Here is a 23,342-nt window from a genome sequence, read left to right on the forward strand (position 1 = left end):
CTATCTATTTATCTGTCTGTGTATTGGCCGCTGTTACTCAGAATTTCATAAATGTGACTCGATAAGAGTCTTATTTTGAAATTCGAGGCCGGATGTTTCGTTTCCAACACTCTGGTTACCTTGACAAACCCACTGACCAGCCAGTCGTATCTTCTCTCGTCGAGTAAGTTCAGTGCCCACACAGCGCATCGCTCTGTCTCTCCCTCCCCTTCAATTCAGTTCCTCGTACCTTTGCACCGCCACCGCCACCACCGGGGGTTCCGTCGGAAAGCCTGCCGCGAGAAGAGCAGCCATGGCCCGCGTGGTGGTTGACGGGATGCCGGAGACGGCCGTCGGAGGAGGAGTGATGCTTAACCGGCGGAGGAGCAAAGCCAGACGGAGAAAGCGAAAGGAGTTGTTCGCCGTCCAGATGTGCTTTGCGGGGGTACTGCTGGGGCTCGTCGTAGGGCTCCAGTCTGTAGCACAGAAAGCAGGTGAGGGGCCAGTTTAAACGTCTCTTTATTTCCCGTCAATCACAGGTTTATTTTGTGAAGAAGACAGCGTTAATGTGGAGTTTGTGGCAAACGGGAACAACAGGCTGTTCGGAGGCAGAAGGACTGTTAGAGCAACACACTGTCATGGGTGAATTTAGGATTCTTATTTTCTTTTGGATGCATTTTTGTTTGATTTCAAATTCGTAAAACGGCAAAATAAGGCTGAATGGCGCTGCTGTGGTGGGTGTTAGAAAGGAAAACAGAGATTAAGGTAACACGAGAAATAATCTGACATAAAAACACTGAATTTAAAACAGGAGCTAAAGTACAGTAAGATCAGTTCTGATCTATGAACAACACGGACACTTTCTAAGACTGTGTACAGTAAAATGGATGGAAACCATATGTAACTGAGTGGTAATAGTAGACTGTATAGTTACTGTACAGAACCACTGATCAGGCTGTCAGAGCTAAAACACAGTATAGATCCTATTAGGATGAGTAGATAGGTCTGATTGAATTTTTGTTAGCATAGTGTATCAGCACACATTTACAATCACTGTACAGAAGAAAATAACAACAACAACAACAACATGCCTTCTTGTAGCTCAACATCTGTAACTAATAATCCCCTGGAAGTGGTAGCGCTGATTGTGCTGCTCTGTTGCTTGAATTACTTAACAGAAATCTGCTTTTTAAAAGAATTTCCTGTCAGCTGCAGCAGGCAGAGGGCGTGTGATAAGCTGGAGCGTTGACGTGCTGGGGATACCTGTCTGTTTTATTCAGTGACAACTGATGACACTGCCTCAACGATAAGGGGCAGCGTTCTTTCACTGGGAATGTATATCATCGGTTGTCATATTGACTGGTTTATGAGGGATCAGCTAATCAGAATCAGAAAGTATCAGTTTCACCTTCTTCCTGTTGGTTCAGGCTATCAAACAGCTTTATATCATCACCAGCGCTTAAGCTCGGCCAGAGTTTTGGTGTCTTTTGCCAAGTAGGTCTTGTTGACGGCGAAGTCAGAGGTCCAGTTAATGTTACTTAATATTACCAAGTCTTCTGAGACCACAGAGCCCAGGTGGTGCAGCTGTATAGAAACACACTGCAGACCAGAGTCCTTCGGACTCAGACTCTCTCCGTTGCTTGTTACATTCAGATTTTCATGTATGTTTGTTTTTTTTTAATCTCCAAAACACTAAAGTAGCAACTGTCTGACTCATGGATGTTGTTCTGATGGTGTGCTGGAGTCTAAAGTTCTCAGGGGCCACAGAAAAGATGAGAATGTGAAATGGTGACAGAGGCATTATGAGCCGGACTGCTTCAGACTGTATTTATCTAATAATTATGTAATTACCATTCATACAGTATGAACAGTGTGGATGGCATCTGTAATAAAGAAGTTCTTATTAGTCCTACACGACAAAAACAATATGTTCAGACAGAAAAAGCATTTATTTTCACACCTGCTTCTAAAAGGGCTTTTTTTTTTGATTGGAAAAAAAAGTTCAGGAGAAGAGTTTCACAAGTCAGGACTCCTGTATCTTTGAGAAAGTTTTACCTCTTCTTGTGAGATGTTTGGAAAGATTTAGGTGTAGAACACTATCTGGTAGATTCAGTCTGAAAATGGTGTAGAACATTTCCCTCTGAGGTTTTTTTTTTGTGTGTATAAGGAAACGTATTTAGGAAACATCAGTGTTGTACGCTGTAAGAAGTTAGGTTTCCTGAAATAAAGGAGCCAATAGAGAGCAGAAATTTGACTGGTTGCTGTTCTAAAATGTAGTTCTTGTTTGATTTGTAAAAATGACTATTATTTAATTTCTTTGTTTTTCTCTTTCTTTCTTTCTTTCTCCCTTTATATTCTCCTAGTTTTCTCTTTGCTCATGCTAACTGTATTAGTGTTACAGCTGTTATTTTCATTATCACTAAATCTGTTTCACGTGAAAGTTTTTTTCTTAACCTTAATAGGAAATAGTTGTTTGACAAAAAAAAAAACAAAAAAACAAAAACAAAATCATAACTCAAAGTGTAGTCATGAGCTTTTTCTGGAGCCCTCAGTGGGATTCCTCATTTGATGAACTGACTTTGTAATGCCACCACTAGTTTTGTTGCTTGAGTTTCTGATAAATTAAAAGAAAATAATAAAAAAAAAGCTTAAGGTGGCATCTGCAAATTTCTTGTTTTGTCTGACCATTATGTATCATTCTGTTTTTTTTGGTCAGTTTTTATATAAAACAGAGAAAAGCAGTAAAATGTCACATTTTACAAACTGGAAACTGGAACCTGGAAATGTTTTTGGTTGAAAAACTAAATTGAAGTCACACATAAATCATTTTAACTGTAGTTTAGTTTAATAACGATGTCCTCAGGTTGCTTGTTTTGACTGAGAAAAAAATTCAAATAAATGAAAGGTTCCAGTTATTTAAAAACACATTAACACTAGTGATCAACACTATTAACAGTCTTCTACAGAATGACTAATTCATCACATTACATTTACATTGGGAGCAGTTTGGGTTCCGTGTCCTGCTCAAGGACATTTTAACACTGAGACAGAAGACGTAAAGAACTGATCTGATGATCCTATGAGTGATGGACAAACAGCTCCAGCTCTGAACTGCTCTGTCATGAGACTGAACTCTGGAGGTTGACCTCCCCTGATGGAGAAACGTGGTCCTCATTGACAGCATTTTCACATAGACTGCCACATGGGACACCAGGACCTCCTCTCATGTCGGTGATAGGAGCCCTCAGGCCTCAGTGATGCTTTCAAGGTCTTGGACACACACACAAACATGCACGTGTTAAGGTGTGTGCATTACCCCATGTCTTTGCTCTCCTCGGCGACCCTGTGGACCGACACGTGGATGCGCACGCACCTCTCCTCATCTCCCCTTGTCCTCCATCTGTCCTTATTTCCTCCACCATCCCTTTAACCTCCTCCATCCATCCGTCCACATCTCACCTCCTGGAAATGCAAGGTAAAAGCCAGACCCAGGACAAAAGCACTATAGGACGGAGGATTACCCATATGAGCAAGCACATGTTGCCGCTGCTATTATCTGTATGTTTTAATATCATTGAGCTTTGCTACTCAAGTCCATCATCCATCTGTGACAAACCTAAAAGACGTGTGTAGCAGCCAGACAAATGGTCATGCTATAGAGAAGCCACTAATGGCTGCTCAGTATATCTGGTATACAGCATTAGTCTCCAGATGATCTCATTACATAACTTAAAGCTCTCGTCGGCGGGTCCCCTTCTCTTCGCACGCTAGCAGAGGGCAGGAGGGGAGAGCAGAGGAGCACAGACGGAGCACTTTACGCTGACGAAGCCTCAGGACTCCGAGCCGGTTTAGACAAAAAGCAAAAGAGACAAGAGTGAAGAGAAAAGAACGGGGGGGCGGGGGCTCTGAAGAAGAAAAGTGGGAGCAAGTGAGGAAAACATTGGCAGTGATGGAAGGAGGAGGAGGGAAGAAGGGAAGAAAAAGTGAGAGGAAGAGGGGGAGAGAGAAACGATGTTGAAAGGGGAGGGGGTGATGGGGGAACCTGTCCATGTTGAGGTGGATGAAGTGAGGATGGGAGCAGAGGTGGCTATGAATCACAGAGCGAGTGGAACACAGACAGAGAGGATGGAGAGAGGTCTCAGGCTTAAACTAGTGAGCGATGCCGACTCTGATCTCAAGTCGTCTTTCGCCCCAGCTCAAATTTTAACTGTGTGGGACGTTTTTCTTTAAAGGTCCAGACTAATAATGATTTCGTTTGGCTTTCAGGCATGTTGCTGGTTGTTTAAAGCAATGAAATCTCTGATGAGAGCAGCAGCTGAAAAGGCTTTTTGTCTTGGATCAACACAAAATAGAAGCAGCTCAAATGAAAGGACAGTTTGGTTTATTACAGCTTGGTCGTATTTTTTGGCTTTTTGAGCTTCAGTCCTAGTCAAGCGGGGGCACGAAACACAAGCTTGTCAAACAAAACCACAGATCTGTCAAACACATGTAGAAGAAATAATGAAGATGAACAGTAAACTTTTATAAACATCCATCAGATTTTGAATCTGCTGTTTTCCTGTACAGACATTTCAGGTGTGTTCACTTATAGTTATAATTCAGCATTGGTTTAGATCATCTGGTTAAAATTTTGAAAAGTTAACGACCGATCTGATCGTCTGCCCGCTCTTGCTTCCTGACACATTTCACAGTGTTTGCAAAGTGGGAGAGGTGGTTCTGTGTCTGTACAGTTAAAAAAAAAATCCCATTCATATTTCAATGACTCACAGTTGGAGCACTTGAAACTCTCCTGGTTAAATCATGAGGTCGATGGTTTACAGCTGTACCAGAAAATACCTGGGAAAATATCTGGGCCTGTGAAGGTAAAAATTTCTTGGGAGACATTTTCTGTGACTTCCAAGGTGCATTTTGGCAATAAACATCCAATCACAGAGCTTAAAATTCTGTGACGTTCAGCTGAAGGCAGGAGAAAGCTGTCAGCAAAGCTAAAAAAAAGTTTAAAGCGGTTAAGTTTTGAATTTTGTGTCATATTGAATGAAGTTTGTTCTCAACTGCACCAACGAGCCTGAATCTGTTACTACACGCATTTTAATGTGTCAACAAGAACATTCAAAAATGAAAAACAAAACATAATTTCTCATAAACTAAGTTGAAGTAATTCAAACTAGTGTCTGAAACACATGATGTTGCCATGTCCCACAATGTGTATCACATATGTATCATCGCTGTAGAGAAATAACTCATTCACATGGTCTCTTTCTGCATAAAAAAATGATTCTGTGGAGAAGTACAGAGCGAAAAGAGGAAATAAGACGGCATTACAAAACACTTCTCAAAAATTATCGGAAAATAAGTGACCAAAATCTCACAATAGAAAAAAATGCGCATCAACCTGTACACCTGCTTTTGTTGGAAAAAGAAAAAATCACAGGATCTGTATAAGTATGAATACATTCACCTTACACTCAGCGTCACATATACCACCCAGCAGATCCTACCTTTCTACAGGAAAGTAAACTAATCATCATCTGGTCTGTGCAGTATTGTCTTGAAGTCATAGATATGTTTACCCACACTACAAATATATGTTGCAATAAGCTGAAATTATGCTTTAAGGAGAGCAAAGGTCAGAACCTGAAGTGTTCTAATGGTTGAAAGAGCAGAATATTTCACAGGAAAAGAAACAGAGTAGAAACACCATCAGCTAAATTCTAGCAAAAAAATCATTAAGCAGGCAGGCTCCTATGTAGTAGCTGTTCAGGTGGAAGATTAAGAGCTTTGTTACTCTTATTTTTTCTGGTGCCAACGGGCAGATTCTGACATTTCTCACAAAGGGGCCGCTGCTCCTCCCTCGGCGGTGCCTTTAATGTGTGATTGGCAGATTCATTAATTAGCCGGTTAGACTTGAGAGAGTGTCGACAGAGCTGTGGAGGTAGGCTGTGCAACCCGAGGAATAGTTTGTTGAGATTTCTTTTTCTCCACTGCCAGAGTGGGCTGCCTGTAAGCAGTGACTGAAATTTTTATCCAAACAAATTTTAAGCCTCTAAAACAAAAAACAAAACAACAAAAAAGACATTTACTGTGTGCAGCATGTATCTATGTATGATATTCACAAGTCAGGGTATCAAACTCCCATGGGTGTGACTTCCGTCATAGTGAAATCAGCAACTTGTTATGTATGTAAATTACAGCATGTGGTTTAGTTAGACCAGTCATTGCCATTTGGAGAAGTCTGAAGTTGTGTTTCCCTCTTTCTAAGAGCAGCTGTTACCACAGACACTCAGACTGAGCTTACTTAGGCCGATAAAGCTGTAATCATTGATTGATTTTTTTCTTTTTTGCAACCATAGAGCGTTAGAAGTGACTCCCTTCACATTACACATTGTTATTTTATATTAATATAAAAATGTTTAGTATAAACTGTATAAAAACAGTTTAGCTTTGAAAAATTCAGTTCCAAAAACTGAATGGAACATCCTTTCTTTGCAGTAACATTGCCATTCATCCTGTTTTGTACAATGAAGATGATATTAGCTGTCAAATCTAATCAATAAAGCAGTGTTTATGCTAGTATACACATCCATCTTTTCAGTAAACCTCTTGTTTGGGGATGGTAGTTTATTCATTAAAAAAAAAAAAACATTACACCTTCTCTCAAATGACTGTGTGTAATTGTTACCAGTCCTGCAGTTCCTCTTAGCTCTTTTAACTTCTTGCGGCTCATAGTTTAGATTTTTCTATGGGCAAAAAAAAAGACAAGAAAAGAAAGACACTTTTAAATATTGTCTAAGCTTGAGTCGTCATATTAGAACAGAATCTGAAGTTGACAAAGATTATGATTTAAAAACTAAACTCTAAACTCTCGGATCAGAGAATAAGCAAAGGAGTCTATGAATCTGATCAAGCCTTCAGTTCTAGTTTTTGGTATCAAGACAGTTTTGGATACTCTGGATACTGGATGTGCTGTGGACATCTTTTGGTTATTACTAAAAACAAATGAGGTTCCATACAAAGCCCCATTAAAGTATCAATCTGCGCTAATGACTTTGAAGTGCTATATGTCAGACTTTTAATTTGGAGATTCTCTAACCTTTTCTTGTGACCCTCGAAAAACAGAGACGTCTCCTGAAACACTGTTTCATTCTCTACCTCAAGCTCTGCAGCTCTCATACCTACGCTGTCATGCACAGACACACACACACCAATGTGCACACCTCTGCACACAAGACTGTGTCTAATTCAGCTGCATCTGGGTCAGCCTGTGCGAACAGAGAGCAACACTCCTCCAGTCTGAGGCAGACGCAAGCATCCCCTCTCTCCCTTTTCTATCCATCCATTCCTCCCTCCTCTGTCGTACTCTCTCTCAATCATCCCCTCCATCCAGCGGTCACCATGCTCTCATCTTGTCCCTCTCTCCCTCCATTTTGGTGGCACTCAACTATCATTTTGGTGTATCCCCCCGTAGCTGTAACCCTTTTGCCCTTTGTAGTGCCCCAGTCATGCAGCAGCTACAGTTTTCTTTTCTCCATCTCTCTTTTTCTCCCTCGCTCACTCTCTCCTGTATCATCAGCACACAGCCTTCAAATGCCAGTTCACAGAATTCGCTCAAGCACAGCTTGCCTGCTCGTTGACTTATTTATTTGCTTCATCATCCCATCTCTGCGTCATTGTTTCAGAGTTAACTACAGTAACCTGGTGTGTTTGCCCAAGCACACTTAATGCAGCTCTCTGTCTGAATAGTACAGTTGTGGATACTTGGATCTTTGATTCTTCTCCTGTTACAGTGTCTGAGGTTTGGTGCTAATGGTTTTTTCCAGTACCTTAGCCTCAGTCATTTTCCATCACAGGAACTTAAGCACGTCTTTGTTTGTCCGACCAGCAATGGACAAATAAAGTATTTGTTGTCCTGGTTGATACTGATGCAGTAGTAAAATGGTGGTTGCTGTTGTAGTTCTCCTTGTAAACATGACAATAGCTGCAGTTCTATGAAATATTTTAGGCTAGCAGTGGGTCATTAGCGATGGCAGTGTTGGTTGGTCTATAACTATAACTATTTTATGTATTACCTTGAAATTTTGGGACACACAATGTTCCCTACAAGATAGATAAGTGATTCCTCCTGACTTTTTATTGAGTGCCATCAGCCTCAGACGTACTTTTTAATTAGAAAATTTTAGCATGCTAACTTGCTAAACTGAGGTAGCATTATCGTGAATATGTTAGCTAGTTCTAACATAATATAAAATTATCTAAAATTGGCAGAAATTGATCTAAATCCAGAGCTATCTATAATTAAAGAAAATTTAGATTTAAACCTGCATTTATTGATTTTTTTGGCCACTTGGGGACAAAAGAACAAGCTGTTAACAAAATACAGACCTGTCATCACCTTCTAAGGTGAGAATATCAAACTGTTTGCTAACGTGTTAGCAAACAGTTTGATATTTACCCACAGACAGAGTTACATTAACAATCGTGAAATTTCTGTTTCTGTCCAGCGTTCTCTCTTGTTTTAGCTCTGTTTTGGTCTCTACCAACAAACTATCTGGTTCTTTAGACATTAAATGCAGCACTGGCTTGTCACTAACTGTTTGCTCTTTGGTGCTGGCCGGGTAATGTGCAGTGTTTTTTTTTTTGTTTTGCTTTTTTGATGAAAATTCATTAATCCATATTTAAAATATTGATAACTACAGCAGTGTGAAAGTAACATCCTGAGTCCAATCAGTTCAAACATAAACATATTTACAGGGGAAATAAATACAGCATCTGTGTGAGCTGTAAACAGTATGTGTGAATATGTGGACAGGGACACATGTCAGGTACACACAGATTAACCTCTCTCCACTTTGCTGTGAGTGACTGTGCTAAGCATGGATGAACTGACCTTCATCTGCACTTGTGCACAGTTTAATACATGCACATCAGGGTTGCCTACACATAAACACACAAAGCCTTTTTAGAGTGTAAACATTTCTCACGTCGCTGGAAAACGTAAACTCAACTGTGAAATGAGAGTACAGTAGCTACATGACAGGAAGGAAGGGTGTGTGTGTGTGTGATGAATGAAACAGTCAGAATATGAGGTGCAAATAGCCTGCTGGTGTTCATCAGGGACTAGAATGTATGGATTTTCTCTCATTTGCTTCACTCTTTGCTCCACCCTCTTTCTCTCCCTTTCTCCTTTTCTCTTTTTTGTCACGTCTGTACACTCCTCTTGATCCGATGGTCATGTAGCACTTCATTACCAGAGCTGCTTTTTGCAGGATTTGTGACAGTGAGTCCAGGTTTTGATAGATGGCTTTGTGTTATTGTAACAAGCTGAGCACCTAATGGGGGCCTGTCTTCTCTCTGGGTTAGATTGCTGGGAATCAAATTGTCCTCTTCTCTGAGTGAATGATGGACAAGAGTGCACTTTTGTTATTCAGTCTAGTTGTGCCAACACTTTAATGTGATTCAAAGCTGTGGCCCCATGCGAATATATGCAGCTATAGTCTTGAAAGGCTGGAGATGGACTGAACAGTCTAAGAAGATTAAGTGTCATACATTTAAAACTGCATGAAGTAAATTGTTGATTTCAACACTGTTGATTATTTGTATCTATTCATCTGCTGACTACATTCTCAATTAATAATTTGACCAAAAAAAAAAAGTCAGAAAATATTGAAAAGTGTCACTCACAGTTTTTCCAGAGGCCCAAGGTGATGTCTTCAAAGTTACGTGTTTTATTTCAGGATTTGTCCAAAACTAAATATCTTTAGTTTTTTGACGTTATCTCAGTTGTTACTAAAACATTAGACAAGCAAAAGTAGAAAAGGTTTCAAGGTTTTTTTTTTTTGCACAAAAAACTTTTAAATGATTAATTATGAAACTTTTTTCAGTCAGCTCATTTATTTATAGGCTAATCGTTTCAGCTCCACAGCCGACAGCTTTCACCACAATCTGCTGGAAAACAGTGACCGGCTTTTCCAACGTACAGTTTTACACAAGCTGATCGAACGCTATCTGCCAAAGCTGATTGGTGAAAAACAAAAGCACTAAAATGTCTGTGAATAGTGGACTAATGTGGACTAGGAATGCTCATGTCGCTCTGTCCCTGTCAAGAACTTGATCAGCTGATTGTTCTGTTGTTGTTTGAGACTCTCTCTCTGCCCCCTAGTGGTCAACATTAATGCAATGTAACCACAAAGATGCCACAGTTTTATGTATAGGCAGTATAACTGGGCGTCACAGATAAAATATGAAGGTGTATAAATGAAATCTTTATAAAGTTATGTACAAATGTATGAAACGAGCCCAGGAATAGCTGGAGCTACATCATGTGGTGTGTCCCTGCCTGAGGAGACTTGGTGTAGGTGCTCAGGCTGCTGCGACAGTTGGTATAAAAATTATCTGCTAAATGATGTGTGTTTCCTTAAATAAATAGTGTGGGAGCATCATTATGGGAATAACAGCTGTTGGGAAATATGCGACTATGAGAGACAGACATCCTTCTGTACTGCGAAATAGTTGATATCAGTCCCACACACGAAACAACCTCTGCTATAGAAATGTCTTTACGTCTGTTTTTTTGTTAAATCATAAATTTACTGAGGAAAATGTGAAGTCACTCCAATATGGGGCATCCTAATTGAGTAATCCTTTTAGCCAGCCCTTTGAAGTGGGATTGTTGAGGAGTTTCCAGGGATTGCATGAAATCCAGGTGGTGCCGCACTAAAGAAACAGTGGGGATTCAATCTTCTAAAGTACCTCCAGAGGTTGTCAGAGACACATTAACACCAAATGCACCTTCAGTCCACATTTCAGAGCTGGAATACACAGTTATCTTTCATATACAGACTGAACCTGGAAACAAATGAGCAAATTAGACATGTAAATAAATCAGGATGGATTTAAAGTAACGCATGACAAGGTGTGACTGTCAGTTGTAAAGGGCATAGATTTTATAAGAGTAAGTAAAATGTGTGACAGTGAACAGTGAACTTGTTTTGTGTGTATACTTGAAGTACATGTCAGTGAATGATGATTTATCTTAATATCTTGACAAATACGATGGAAGCAGTTGCCATTTACCACTGTACTGAATCACTGGGTGTACGATCACACCTTGTCAAATCGGGGTCTGCAGGGTCTACAGAGACCACAGTGTGTCATTATGAATTGGATGTGAAGTCAGCACTTTGTTTTTTTCCCTGTTCGGCTTTAGCAGTTTACCTTGAGCAGACCAATGAGCTGCAGGTGTGAGTCACTCACAGCTCCTGTTCTGCCATTGTATGAATGTGTGGGTGAGAGGTCCATGCTTTTGTCACTGAATACCAGGCATTAACACGACAGGAGGCCCCCGAAAACACAACCATACGCAGACACGTTCAATTCAATTCAATTCAGCTCAGTTCAGTTCAATTCAGAATGCTTTACTGGCTGTACTGAATTTTAGTAGAACAGTACTGTACTAAGTGTTAAGGATAATACAGTTCAATAATGAAAATGCTTTTAATTTTGTGTCCTTCAGTTTGTTACATTCAGTCACATAGTTTGTTTGCACAGTCTGTCAGTCTCCTAATAGAATCTGTTTCTTCTTTAAGTTTTGAATTAACAAATCAAATCCCTGAAAGTATTTCCACTCTGATATATCTGTCACATTGTCAGAGGAAGTGCATCTCTGTCTCTGTCTCATCTGATCTCATGCAGTGTCCACAGACTCTTTCCTCTGTTGGTTGCCAGGACTCGTTGGACTTGTCGTCCTTTCTCTCAGGACCAGCTGACAGAGGGGGGTTCAGCTCTTGGGTTTGCAGTGCCTGAAATCTCAGTGCGTCTTGGGGGTTCAATTTAAGACAGAACCAAAATGTAAATGTTCTTTTTGTAAATGCTAATTATCAGTGGGTAATGGAGGGTTATTCTGACCTTCATACACTTAATGCTCTGTACCTCTCTTCCCACCAGCTGAAGTCTCTTTCAAACTGCTCCAGTTTTGTCTGAGACCCTTGAACCATCATTGTGCCTGTGTTGTAGAGTTTGATGTTGACTCTTGGTTCAGTATCTGTATATGGCCAGTCAGAGAACAGCAGGTCTGTTATTACTGCTCTGTCACCTTGCCTTTTAAAGTCCACTCTGAGTGTCTCAGGGTGGTCTCTGAGCAGCTTGCTGCTGTATTTCTTCCTCCCTTGTTTCACTGGTCCTGTCCTCTGGGTAGTGGATCACCAGACTATCTAGACTCCATCCATCTGGTTGTGCTTGTTTGGGCCTCATCTTTCCAACTGAGAAAAAAATCCTGTTGTGTTCTCCATTGTCTTTAAATACAGGCCTAAGTTGTTTAGCTGTGTTTTTATAGGGATGTGCTAGAAGTCCAGTTTTTCTTTAAATAAAAATGACTGACATGGTAGGTCTGAATTGTTCACTGCATCAGTACAGCTAATTCAAAAGTCCTGAAAAAAACAGCTCAGTTTATCAGAGCGTAAATACATGGAAGCGTTTTTTTTTTTTTTTTTTGTGTAAAAAAAGTTTGAAGCTCTAAAAATAGTTGAATACTTTACCAATATTAAAGCAACATATTCTTTAGACCACTTTTCTTAACCGCACTGTAACGAGCTCTAAATACAACACTGTCACGTTAGGAAATTACAAAGTTGTTTGAGTGAATGTGTTGCCAAACTGTTGCCTGTTTCAAGAGCAATATTAACTTCATTTGGACTTGTGTCTCTGACTTCCTGATGAAAATAAGTCAAATATTCACTCACCTTTTAGCTTATTTTGGTTTCCACCAACTTCCGAGACAGATATTTGATTTTTTAGCTGTTAAATGCTCAACTGTTTTCACCAGGTAGTTGCTGACTTTGCCTCTCAGTGCTGAGCAGGCAGTATACAGCTAGCTAGCTACCTGATGTGACTGGAAATAGCACATAGAGGCTTAAACAAAATATTAAAGTTGCAGGCTGGAAAACCAAAACAGTGAGCTGAAAGACACACAAAAAAAATTCAGATTCAAGTGACAATTGATCACAATGAGTGAGACTATTTCATCTTACACGTAGTGATTTCCTCCTTTGATAAACATGATTGGTTACTGCAGTTTTAAGTTGTTTATAATGACAGTTTAGTTCGCACCAAAAAGAGCTTTTTTATTAGTATTAAAATTCTTCTGAACAACAAAGGGCACTGACAGGTTCAACATAATTAACAAGGTGTATCAAGGTACCACTTGGCTTTTTAATTAATGTGCTTTTCAGTCATCACAATGTACACAAAATATTATATGTCCTTCAGATATAACGGAGCTGTAGGTAGGTAAAAAGAAAAGCACACTTTACACACATATACAAGCACACACACAAATAATGAGGTTATCAGAAGAGTCCTGTTGATTCCTGCTTATGTTTAATTCAAGCCTGGAGATGAATAATGAATCCACAGCATAGCTGATCCACTGTGTAACACTGTGTAGACTGACTGCATGACTCTTTGAACTGTTGGGGAAGACTTTGGATTACATGCTGGAGAGCGGTGTGGGATCATGTGGTGATGCTGGTCTGCTGGGAGTAAAGGGGACGGTTATGCAGGGCCTTATGTATTTAAAATCAGAATAAATGGATGAGGTCATTATTTAAGAAGTACGATGATGATAATGTCACAAAAAGTCAAACAACATAAGTGTGTGTATGAGAGAAAGAGGACTGATAAGTGTGTGCACTTTAGAGAAATAACATTCTGCTGCTGAGATGATAATGAAGTGGCCACTTGGCTCATCCAGCAGCAGCCAAATCTCCCTCTGCTTTCAACCTGCGAGTGAACTCACACTAATATATGCATATCTAATATATGTACATCTAAATATAGCATGGTGAACAATATGATGACTTATATACCTTAGTCAAGGCTGGATCACCAACAGGGCAAATTTAACAAATGCCCTGGGGCCCCTGGAGGTCTGAGAGTGTCCCAGTGTGAGACAGTTAGTTTCTAGTGCTTTTACTGTATCAACTATAAAATATCAAGTGAAATATATTATTCTAGAGCTGAAATGATTGATTGATTGATTTATCAACGTTATTCAACAGAGAATTAGCAACAATTTTGCTAATTATTCAATCAGTTAATTATTTTCTAAATCAAAAATGAGAAATCATTTTTTCCAGCTTCTCTAATGTGAAAATTTGCTTATTTATCTTATTTATCTTATTTATTTATCTTTATCATTTTAAGTTGAATACCTGTGCAGAAGTCACATTGGCCTCTGGGAAATTGTAATGTAAACTTTTCTATATTTTCAGATCTTTTCTAGACCACACAGAGAATCTATGTGGTCTGTAATAATAAGCAGAATAATCAGTATTGTTAGCTGCAGCCCTGCTTTATTTCTTAATCTGGATTCCATCTTGTAGAGGGGCTCTGTGCCAAAATCTAGTTCATTCTTTTGGTGGGTACTGTAAATAAATCACATTTAAAAAAAAAAAAGTCTTAGTGACTCAAACTTGGGACCAGATAGCACTGCAGTACTATCCGAGTACTGGATGGGTTCTGAGGTTTGTGGAATCCATGAGGATGAGTTGTTCCAAATAAAGTCCCCTTATTTATTTTCAGTCAAAATTCAGAGACACTCAGTTTATAGTTAACTTTTAACTAGAAAATCCTCACATTACCTCACCTGTATGTTTGTTTGTGTGTGTGTGTGTGTGTGTCTGTCCTTGTCTCCTAATTGTCCCCAATCTGTTAACAGCAGCTTTATCTCTCACCCTCAGGAGCCTGTTCTCACGTGTTCATAATCAAATCATATGAACACACACACACATACACACACACAGATAAACACATTCAAAGCTCCCTTATGATGGATGAGCAAATCAGAGTAAGGGTCACTGAGTTTGTCTGTGGGCCATGTACTGTATTAGATCTAGCTGTGATTAAACATTAGGAGCTATTTTATTCTCTCACTCCATCTCTCTCTCTCTTTCTCTCTCTCCCCTCCCTTTCTAATCTTTCTCTCTCTCCATCGCTCCCTTGCTCCCCAAATACGCCCCGGCTAATTCATCACCCAGCCCAAAGCCTATTTTAGCACCAGTCATGTGTATTCTGGGATCTCTAGGAGAGACAGATGAAAGGAAGAAGCGTTGAAGAGAGGAGTCCATTCCTGAGCAGGAGTGTGCAGTCTTTACTTCTGTGTTCCTCTTCCTTTTATTCCTTCATGTCCTCCTCACTTGCTTCTTTCCACTTGTCCTCTCCTGTCATCTTTCCTTTCCTGTTCCCCTTCTCTACTCTTCTGTTCCTCATCTGTGAGGCTCATTGTTATACAGTGTGTTGGTAATCGCCACTGATGATGCTCAGTCTAAAGCTTGGTTCTATTGTCCATTGTCAAAATTTCCAGTAGTTTGGGGAATTGGATTTAAAGCTCCAAAACCCTGTTCATGTAAAACAATGAACTGAATTTTCAGCCTGTACGGGACATGCTAACTTTGCACTCGCCATCTCCTTTGTGAATGTATAGTATCAGAACAAGCAGCTTCAGCCACCAAAAGATTTCTATATCATCTTTAGTTTTGTGTCAGAGTTCAACCAAAATTGTCAGATTTTCATGTAGGTTTTTAAATTCATGTCTCAAGTTGACCTATAGTCCCCCCCCCAGCTATATATGCCATATATTCTCTAAGGAGAAGCACTGTAAAAGTCCTTATTAAGCGTTTGATTGATGAGCTCGGCAAAGACCTTCTATACTTCTCATGGGCCCTCTACATTCTGCCTTTCTGCACAGAGGGGTCCCCTCTATGTACATTAGAAATGAAACACACCTGCTGTTTCCCCTAAGGCCACGATCTGACACTGTTAGTTTTCACAGCTGAGAATTATTATGCAGTGAAATGTAGGTTAGTGGCTGTATATTAAATTTAAGGTTATATTTTATGTTCTCATGCTGTAATGTAGGACAGGTCCAAACAAACATTTGAACCAAAAATACAAAGGTAGGTTAATGGACAATAAGCCAAAAAGATATTACTTTTCATTGTTTATAGAATTTCAAGGTCAGACTTTAACACAGACTAGACAATGGTTGCACTTTACTCAAATGTCATTTGCTCTTAGAGCCAGGATATCAGTCCATTACACCATTACATTCCATAACCAATTTCATTCATTCATTTTCTACCGCTTAATCCTGTGTCAGAGTCGTGGGGGAGCTGAAGCCTATCCCAGCTGACTATCGGCGAGAGGCGGGGTACAGCCTGGACTGGTCGCCAGTCAATCGCAGGGCTGACACACAAAGACAGACAACCACACACGCACACACTCACACCTACGGGCAAGTTAGAGTAGCCAATTAACCTAACCCATGCATGGTTTTTGGTATTGTGGGAGGAAGCCGGAGTACCCAGAGAGAACCCACACAGGCACAGGGAGAACACAGAAGGGCCCAGACCGTGGTTCGAACCTGGAACCCTCTGCACCCTCCTGGAACCCACTGCACCACCGTGCCACCCCCATAACCAATTTATTTTCATAAATTGTTTAGGATTTTTAAGATTAAAATTTCCATAAATATTACTGGTATATATTTTAGCACAACACTTAGCAATACAAGACAAAAGTTCTCTGCTGTGCTAGCAGGGATTTCAGATTGTCCGTAGCAATAGCAGTTCTTCAAATTAAATGCTAATGTTAGCGTACCAACATGATGTCAGTCACAACATTAAGATATTACACTGACGTGTTGAGCAGGTAATGTTTACCATGGTTGCTGTGTTGTTTTTGCATAGTAATGTTTGCTACTTAGCACTAAATACAGCTGAGGCTGTTGGTAATTTCATTAGTTTGTAGGCATTTGGTCATAAACCATAAGTATCTTCTGCCTGATGGGAACATGAATATTGGCACCAAATGCCCAGTAATTATCAAAACATTTTACTCTGCGCCTCATGGTGGCGCTTCAGGAAAAGACTGGTTTGAAAAAAAGTCTGGACTGGATTGGAAAAGTCATTAGGATTCATCCTCTGGGAACCATGAAAGTCTCTACCAATCATTGAACTGATTTACTTGGTAGATGTTGTCATTCAATCTCTAAAACTCTGACCTGCTGGTGGCACTAGATGAAAAATGAATGGATCATGAGAGTCACTAGGATTCATCCTCTGATGACTATGAACATCTGCACAAAAAATCGGATGACCATCGAATCAATATTTATCAAAATCAGACTCGACTAAAGTGGACTAAAAAAAAGCACTTTTAAATCTAATGTACTGGATACATACCATTTACATTATCACTGTGAGGCACCTGCCTGTTTTCATTCAATCCAGGACAAGAAGCCACTGATGTTTACATAGAAAGTAAATCTTCAGCTCACTGTGATTGAATCGGCCTCTTACCCACGAGCTGTCAATGATTCAGGTCCCTGACTGACAACAAGCAGTGACTGACTTCCAAACCCATCAGGAGGTCCACTTTCTTTAAATTTAAAGCTCCTTTCTCTATACATATATCTCTGAATAGCTTGTCATTAAATGCAAAAGAACAGCAGCATTTACCATGTTTGCTGTGGAAATTGGGGTTTGTGACAAGCTAGTTCATACATTTGCTTTGTATCATTCTTGAACCAATTACCAGCTTTCTTCCTCAAGAAGATAAACAAAACCTTTCTCTGGGGAAAGTCCTACCCCCTTACGGTGTATTGGTCCATATCTTAACGCCACCATAAGCCTAAAAACAATGAAAATAATAATTTAAACCTCTGAGCTTCATCTCTGAATTCTCTGAGTGGCTCTTGTTGGATGATAATGACACAGTCCGATGTGTGATCGAGCTCTCCTGCAGCGATTAGCCTGCAGGGCCCTTTTGTTCCCCTGAACAATGCAAACACAATCACAGTCCTATTCACCTGCACTTAGCAGGGCCAGAGGAACCCATTACGTGTTTAATTACTCAGATCAGATTAATCATACTCTCAGATGACTCCGAATGAAATTTAACCATCTGTGTGTTTGTATATGTGTGTGTGTGAGAAACAGTTGGGGAGGAGCTTATTAAGGTAGCAATTAGAAAAGCCCTTCCTTTTGAAAAGACAAATATGCTGAGGATATTCATCTCTTCACTGGAAAGATTATGAGTGAAACTGTCTCCTGTTCCTCACTCAGAGAACTCACCACTTATTAGGCATTCAGGCTGCCATGAGCCATTCTGTTAAAGTCTTGATGATTATAAGTGCGTTTCTAAGTGGCATAGATATTATTTATTATGCTTCAAACACAGGAGAATAACTTTGGGATACAGGCTGACCGAGGCATTCAGGAGTTCATCAGAATGTCTTGGCTGTTCAAGTAGTTTTTAGACCAGGTTGTGTCCAATTATCTGGCCTAACAGGTAACACTAGAAATGATGTTTATAGTGTTGAGAAGTGGAAGGAGACTTTTTTTTTTCTTTTACCAAGAGAAAGTTCCTCTACATAAAACTAAACTAAACTAAAAAGATTTATTGTTGCAGTGGCAACAAAAAGCTGCACCGTAGATGCTAAATTCATTAAACACTGACCTAGAATCCGACAGTGAAAGGATTTAAACTACTGAATGTTTTATCAGGTTCATACAAATTAACAGCGGATCAGGCTGAAATAGGTTATTTGTCAGTGCCTTCCAGAATGACTGTCACAAAAAGGATTCATATGAGCGCTTACTGATCTGCCACGACCATTGTTAAAGTGTGGTTAAACAATACCTAAGTAAGGTCAGCAGATGTTGGAGAGAGTTAAAGAAACCCATACTGACCGTTGGCTTTAACTGAATCACACTATAGCTGCCTTTGCTTGTGAGTAACAGGAGAGGAAATACAAACAATATAAATGTCTTTGAAGTATTGACCAGTGGTATGAGTTTTCTATTGTGGACAGTCTCCTGTAAAATATTTACCTTTAGCTTAAGGCTTCCGTTAGTACCACACCAAACAGGAGGTTAAAGCTTCGGTGATTTGATGTTTTTCTTTAGCAAGTTAAAGACTAAGAAGGCATGTGCAAGGATGTAGACTTCCTGACTGAACTTTAGCTAAGCTTCATTTTACAACAGAAGCTCAGAGCAGGAGATGCAGCACAACGTAGTGCTCCACAACGACGTACGTGAACTCATACACTTGCACAGAACACGTTATTATGAGACTGACTTTTAGTCATGTTAAGCTTTGTCCAGCTTAGATCTTTTTTTTTTTTCTCCATCCCCAACCTCCTGTGGGACACACACAGAAAGCACATCACACTCTCACTCTCTCTCACACACACACACACACACACACACACTTCCCCTCAGTCCATTTTTGGACAATTTAGGCAAATACACCCTGATTACATAACTATCTTGTCTGAAGTCATTTCTGCTCTGGAGAGACAATTTGTACTGAAATTTGTGTGTATGTGTATGTATGTGTGTGTGTCAGATCTCTACGCATAAAACATTTCCACAGTGATAATCTTTCCCCCCTCACACACACACACACACACACTCTTCTTCCTTTTTGCTGCTCTGAAGCTCATACATTATTTGCTCTGTGTTGCAGTGTGGAAGCGAGCTCGGTACAGCAGGCCTTTGTAGGGAGGAAGTTAAAATCTCTTCAGGTTGTGGACCTGAATAATTTGTCGCATCACAAGTGTTTGATTGACACAAGGAACATGACGATTACGCAATACAGTCAGACGCTGTGACGTGAGTGACATCATGTTGACATCATGTTGGTTATCGTATGTGACATGTATACTGCTTGCAGTTGCTCATCCAAAGAGACATGGATCTGCTGTGGGCCAGAGAGGAAAGAAGCAGATTTAGTTCATTTGTCTGCCGGAAAGGTCAGGAAAGTCAAATTAAAACAGAAAGAGAATCACAGTGAAGATGATTTGATACACCTCATGTCCTGCTTTCCTCTTGGGTTAAAAAATGTTCTCCTTGGCTTTACTCTGTCGTCCTTTTTGTTACAGCAATGTGGCATTTGGTGTCCTTTTTTGGAAAAAACAATGAAATATATTTCTTGTCCTATTAAGAACATTGCAGAATTCTGTAGTTAGGATCTAAAAATGAATGAATGAACAGATTAATTAGAAATATAGTCATTTAAATCTGGAAAAATCTTTGGAACAGGCTCATGGATACTGGAAACAAATATAAGCTAAAAAAAAAAAAACAGGTGTAAATTGATGATATGATATGACATTTAGACAATCATTGATGTTCACACTCAGAAACCTTGCATCAGTTTCCTCACATTTGTTGTGCAGTGCAGTGATATTTCCCTGTGTGATGTGAGATTAAGACCCAGTGCTTTGAAAATCTCATGTGACTTGACAGTAGATGGGGAAATGGTGACCTGAAGTTAGGAACCATCTTTATTTTTTTTTTTTATCTGTTCCCACTCCCATTACAGCCTAGTTGCAATATGACCCAATGAGCTGTGTGGCCTTCCCACTGTTAAAACCTCCCCTGGTCTGATTCTGTGGCAACGTGGCAGAATGTACTGGCCTGATGGTCCTTATCTGAATTCCTTCTCCAGGTGATGGTTTAAAGATATCTAAGTCCTGATATCGCTCCCTTCAGTCACACTCGCATGATTATACCTGCTTTGAATTTGCCTGCAGGTAGAGCTCGGTTTTATCATGGTAGGTGGTGGAGAAAGCAGCTTTGACTCAGACAGAAAAAGAGACAACAGAAGGTAGATCAGAAAATGACTTTATCTAAAGTGTACAAATTGTTCTGTTAAACCTGTTTGACGCTGTTAGAAAATAAGAATAACATTCTGAAATAGATTTCAAAAGTGGCAGTCAAAGGAAAAAAAAAAAAAGACAAACTGCAGTGTGCATCTCCTGAAGTAAATCTGTGAGATAGCTACTGCTGCTGAGAGATTCTTATTTAGCTGAAGAACTTTGAAGTGGAACCACATGTCTTGCTTTAAGCATGTGGGAGCAGGAGAATCAGGAACTTACCAGCCGCAGGGTGGCGCTGTCAGTAACACGTTTCAAAACACTCGCTTTCCCACGGTGACCCAACCTGTAGAGGTGAGTTAGAGAGTTACTTCAGTATTTTTTGCATTGGGTCACTCGCACATAAGTTTGTTAACCATTTATAGACGAAACAACATTGTTCCAGGTTTGGTGAAGATTAGATGAAATACGCTGAATAGGAAGTGGAAAGTGCGTTGATTAAAATTTTTTACGCAACAGGGCGTCAGCATCAGCATCATACGCTGATTCCACAGATGCAATAATTTTTCTACCGCAAATAATGGTTGTCAAGGTATTAGCCAAAATGTTAAATTGCTGCATTGATGCTAATATCTTAGCACACTGTGGCGCAATTGTTACTATTCTTAATATGTGTTTAGCATTCATCCATTGTCAGCCATTATGTGGACGTGTGTTGGATAGACTGTACATGTTGGCTGGGCTCAGATTAAAGCCCCACAGGAGCAGAAGGAAGTGTTATACACCCTCCTCCGTGCCCCCAATGCCCTGGGCGTCTTTGACCCCCTTCCGTGCCAGGGCCACATCTTCAGACAGACAGAGATGAGAGTGAGAAACCGTCCGAGATGACAGCACTCTTACACTCTCACAGCAGGCGTGGCGTCTGACAGTGTCAGCTAATGAGACCATTAACGAGCTGTCTTGTTCGTTAAGGAACAATTAAAGAAACCCTCTGTGTGTGTGTGTGCATATATATGTATATACAATATCAGTATATACCCTGTGGAAAATCATCCTTAATAACATCTGTAGGGACATTTTATGAAAACACAAGAGATTATGTAATTCTAACCGCCCATATTCATTGATTTATTGATGGGCAATCACACAGCTAAGCTTGGCTGGCGCACGTGTGTGTCTGAGCAAGAGCGAGGTGTGTGACATGCAGTTCACAGCACTGTCGACTGAATTTACGATGCTCTTGCTCTGAGATGTTGGGTCGATGTAACCAAGCGCTCACAGATAAGTGTGTTTCTGAATTTCAGTTGGCAGTGTGACAGTTAGGATTTGCAACAGTGCATTGACTGCTTGATTATCTGGAAAAGTAAATTCAGCTTGGATTGGTACTCATCGTGACAGCAGCCACTGTAGATGCTGTTTCTCTCTCTCTCTCTCTCTCTCTCTCTCTCTCTCTCTCTCTCTCTCTCTCTCTCTCTCTCTCTTTTGGATTTGTGATACAACATGTAGAAGGGCCACAACTTTGTAAACTGTAAACTGTAAAGACCAGCTGGTGAACATAGTGGAGGATTTAGCAGCTTAAGAGCCAGAGATTTCTGGAGGAGTTGGTAGGGACCAAAAACAGAGCTAAAAGAGAGAGAATACTGGACTGAGATTGATTGGGAGGACACAAACACAACTCCAAAAGAGTCATCATCACCCACCGTAGTACTGCCACTGAGAACAGACACAGTACAAACACTTTGGCCTTAAGATGTGTTTAAAGCAAAAGCCCAGTTTGTTTGAAGCATGGTGAACCCTTCAGGCTTCTCTACACACGACCAGCTGTTCAAACTGCAGCAGGGCTCACAGAGCTCGGTGCACAGCCAACGCTTCAGTCTTCCCGCCAAGACCATGGTATGATGTTAAAGTGGTGTTACACAGTCCTGGGAACTCTGAATCACTGAGTGAGTATTCTGCTAAATGCAGTCAAAGTGTCTAAAATAGAAGTGCTCATTCTTAAAAAATTGGCAGTGACTGATTATTCGACTTCCATAAACTGTTGATCCGGATGCGTCAGTGTGTGAGCAGATTTTCACTTGTGTAGAGAGATAAATCTGAGATGATTAACGGAAGAGGAGAGAAGGAAGAAACAATGTTCTTTTTTCAGTTTTTGGACTTTGTTCTGATCTTAAATTTTACAACAACATCATAGACAACTGAAACATGACAAACGACACACTTTTAGCTTGGGAAAGCTTGGGAACAACTGGTTTAAACTTTGACAATGGGTAATATATTAGAAAATGACCATGTGCTTTGGATGAAAGATCTGAATCTGTAGAGTAACCAGTGTAGTGGCAATTTTCTGTTGAATAAAACACATCCTGTCTTTCAGCTAGATTAGATTCAAATGTTAGCAAACTGACCCACAGCGATCTCACACACGAGATACACAAATGAGTAGTGAACAGAAGGTGTGTAGGTTTCTTACACAGCTTCAGTGGGTCATCTTATCTGTCATAGTTACACATTGCCTTACTTGTAGAGACAAAAACAGCATCTTTACAGGATAACAGAGGGCTTGGGCTTATCTGGTCCTGTCCTTGGACAAAGGAGAGACTTTTGTAGTCATATTCTTGCTGACACAGAGACTGAGACCCTCACTATCTGTTCACTCTCACATGTTGGGTCAGGATCACAAGCTCATACTTAACAGGTGGTTACAAAACAT

The 23,342-nt window shown here is 40.2% G+C and overlaps 1 protein-coding gene across 1 annotated transcript in view; it reads left to right on the plus strand.

Moving 5' to 3' along the window:
* The first annotated feature begins 214 nt into the window (after nucleotides 1-214).
* LOC121189245 (sodium/potassium/calcium exchanger 3-like) overlaps nucleotides 215-23,342 on the plus strand; it is a 61,565-nt gene continuing 38,437 nt past the window's right edge. The window contains exon 1 of the mRNA XM_041049179.1: nucleotides 215-473. Coding sequence (XP_040905113.1) covers nucleotides 293-473 — 181 coding nt within the window. The 5' untranslated portion in view covers nucleotides 215-292. The remainder of the gene's footprint in view (nucleotides 474-23,342) is intronic.

The sequence above is a fragment of the Toxotes jaculatrix genome, chromosome 11 (assembly GCF_017976425.1).
Source record: "Toxotes jaculatrix isolate fToxJac2 chromosome 11, fToxJac2.pri, whole genome shotgun sequence".
Taxonomy (NCBI): domain Eukaryota; kingdom Metazoa; phylum Chordata; class Actinopteri; family Toxotidae; genus Toxotes; species Toxotes jaculatrix.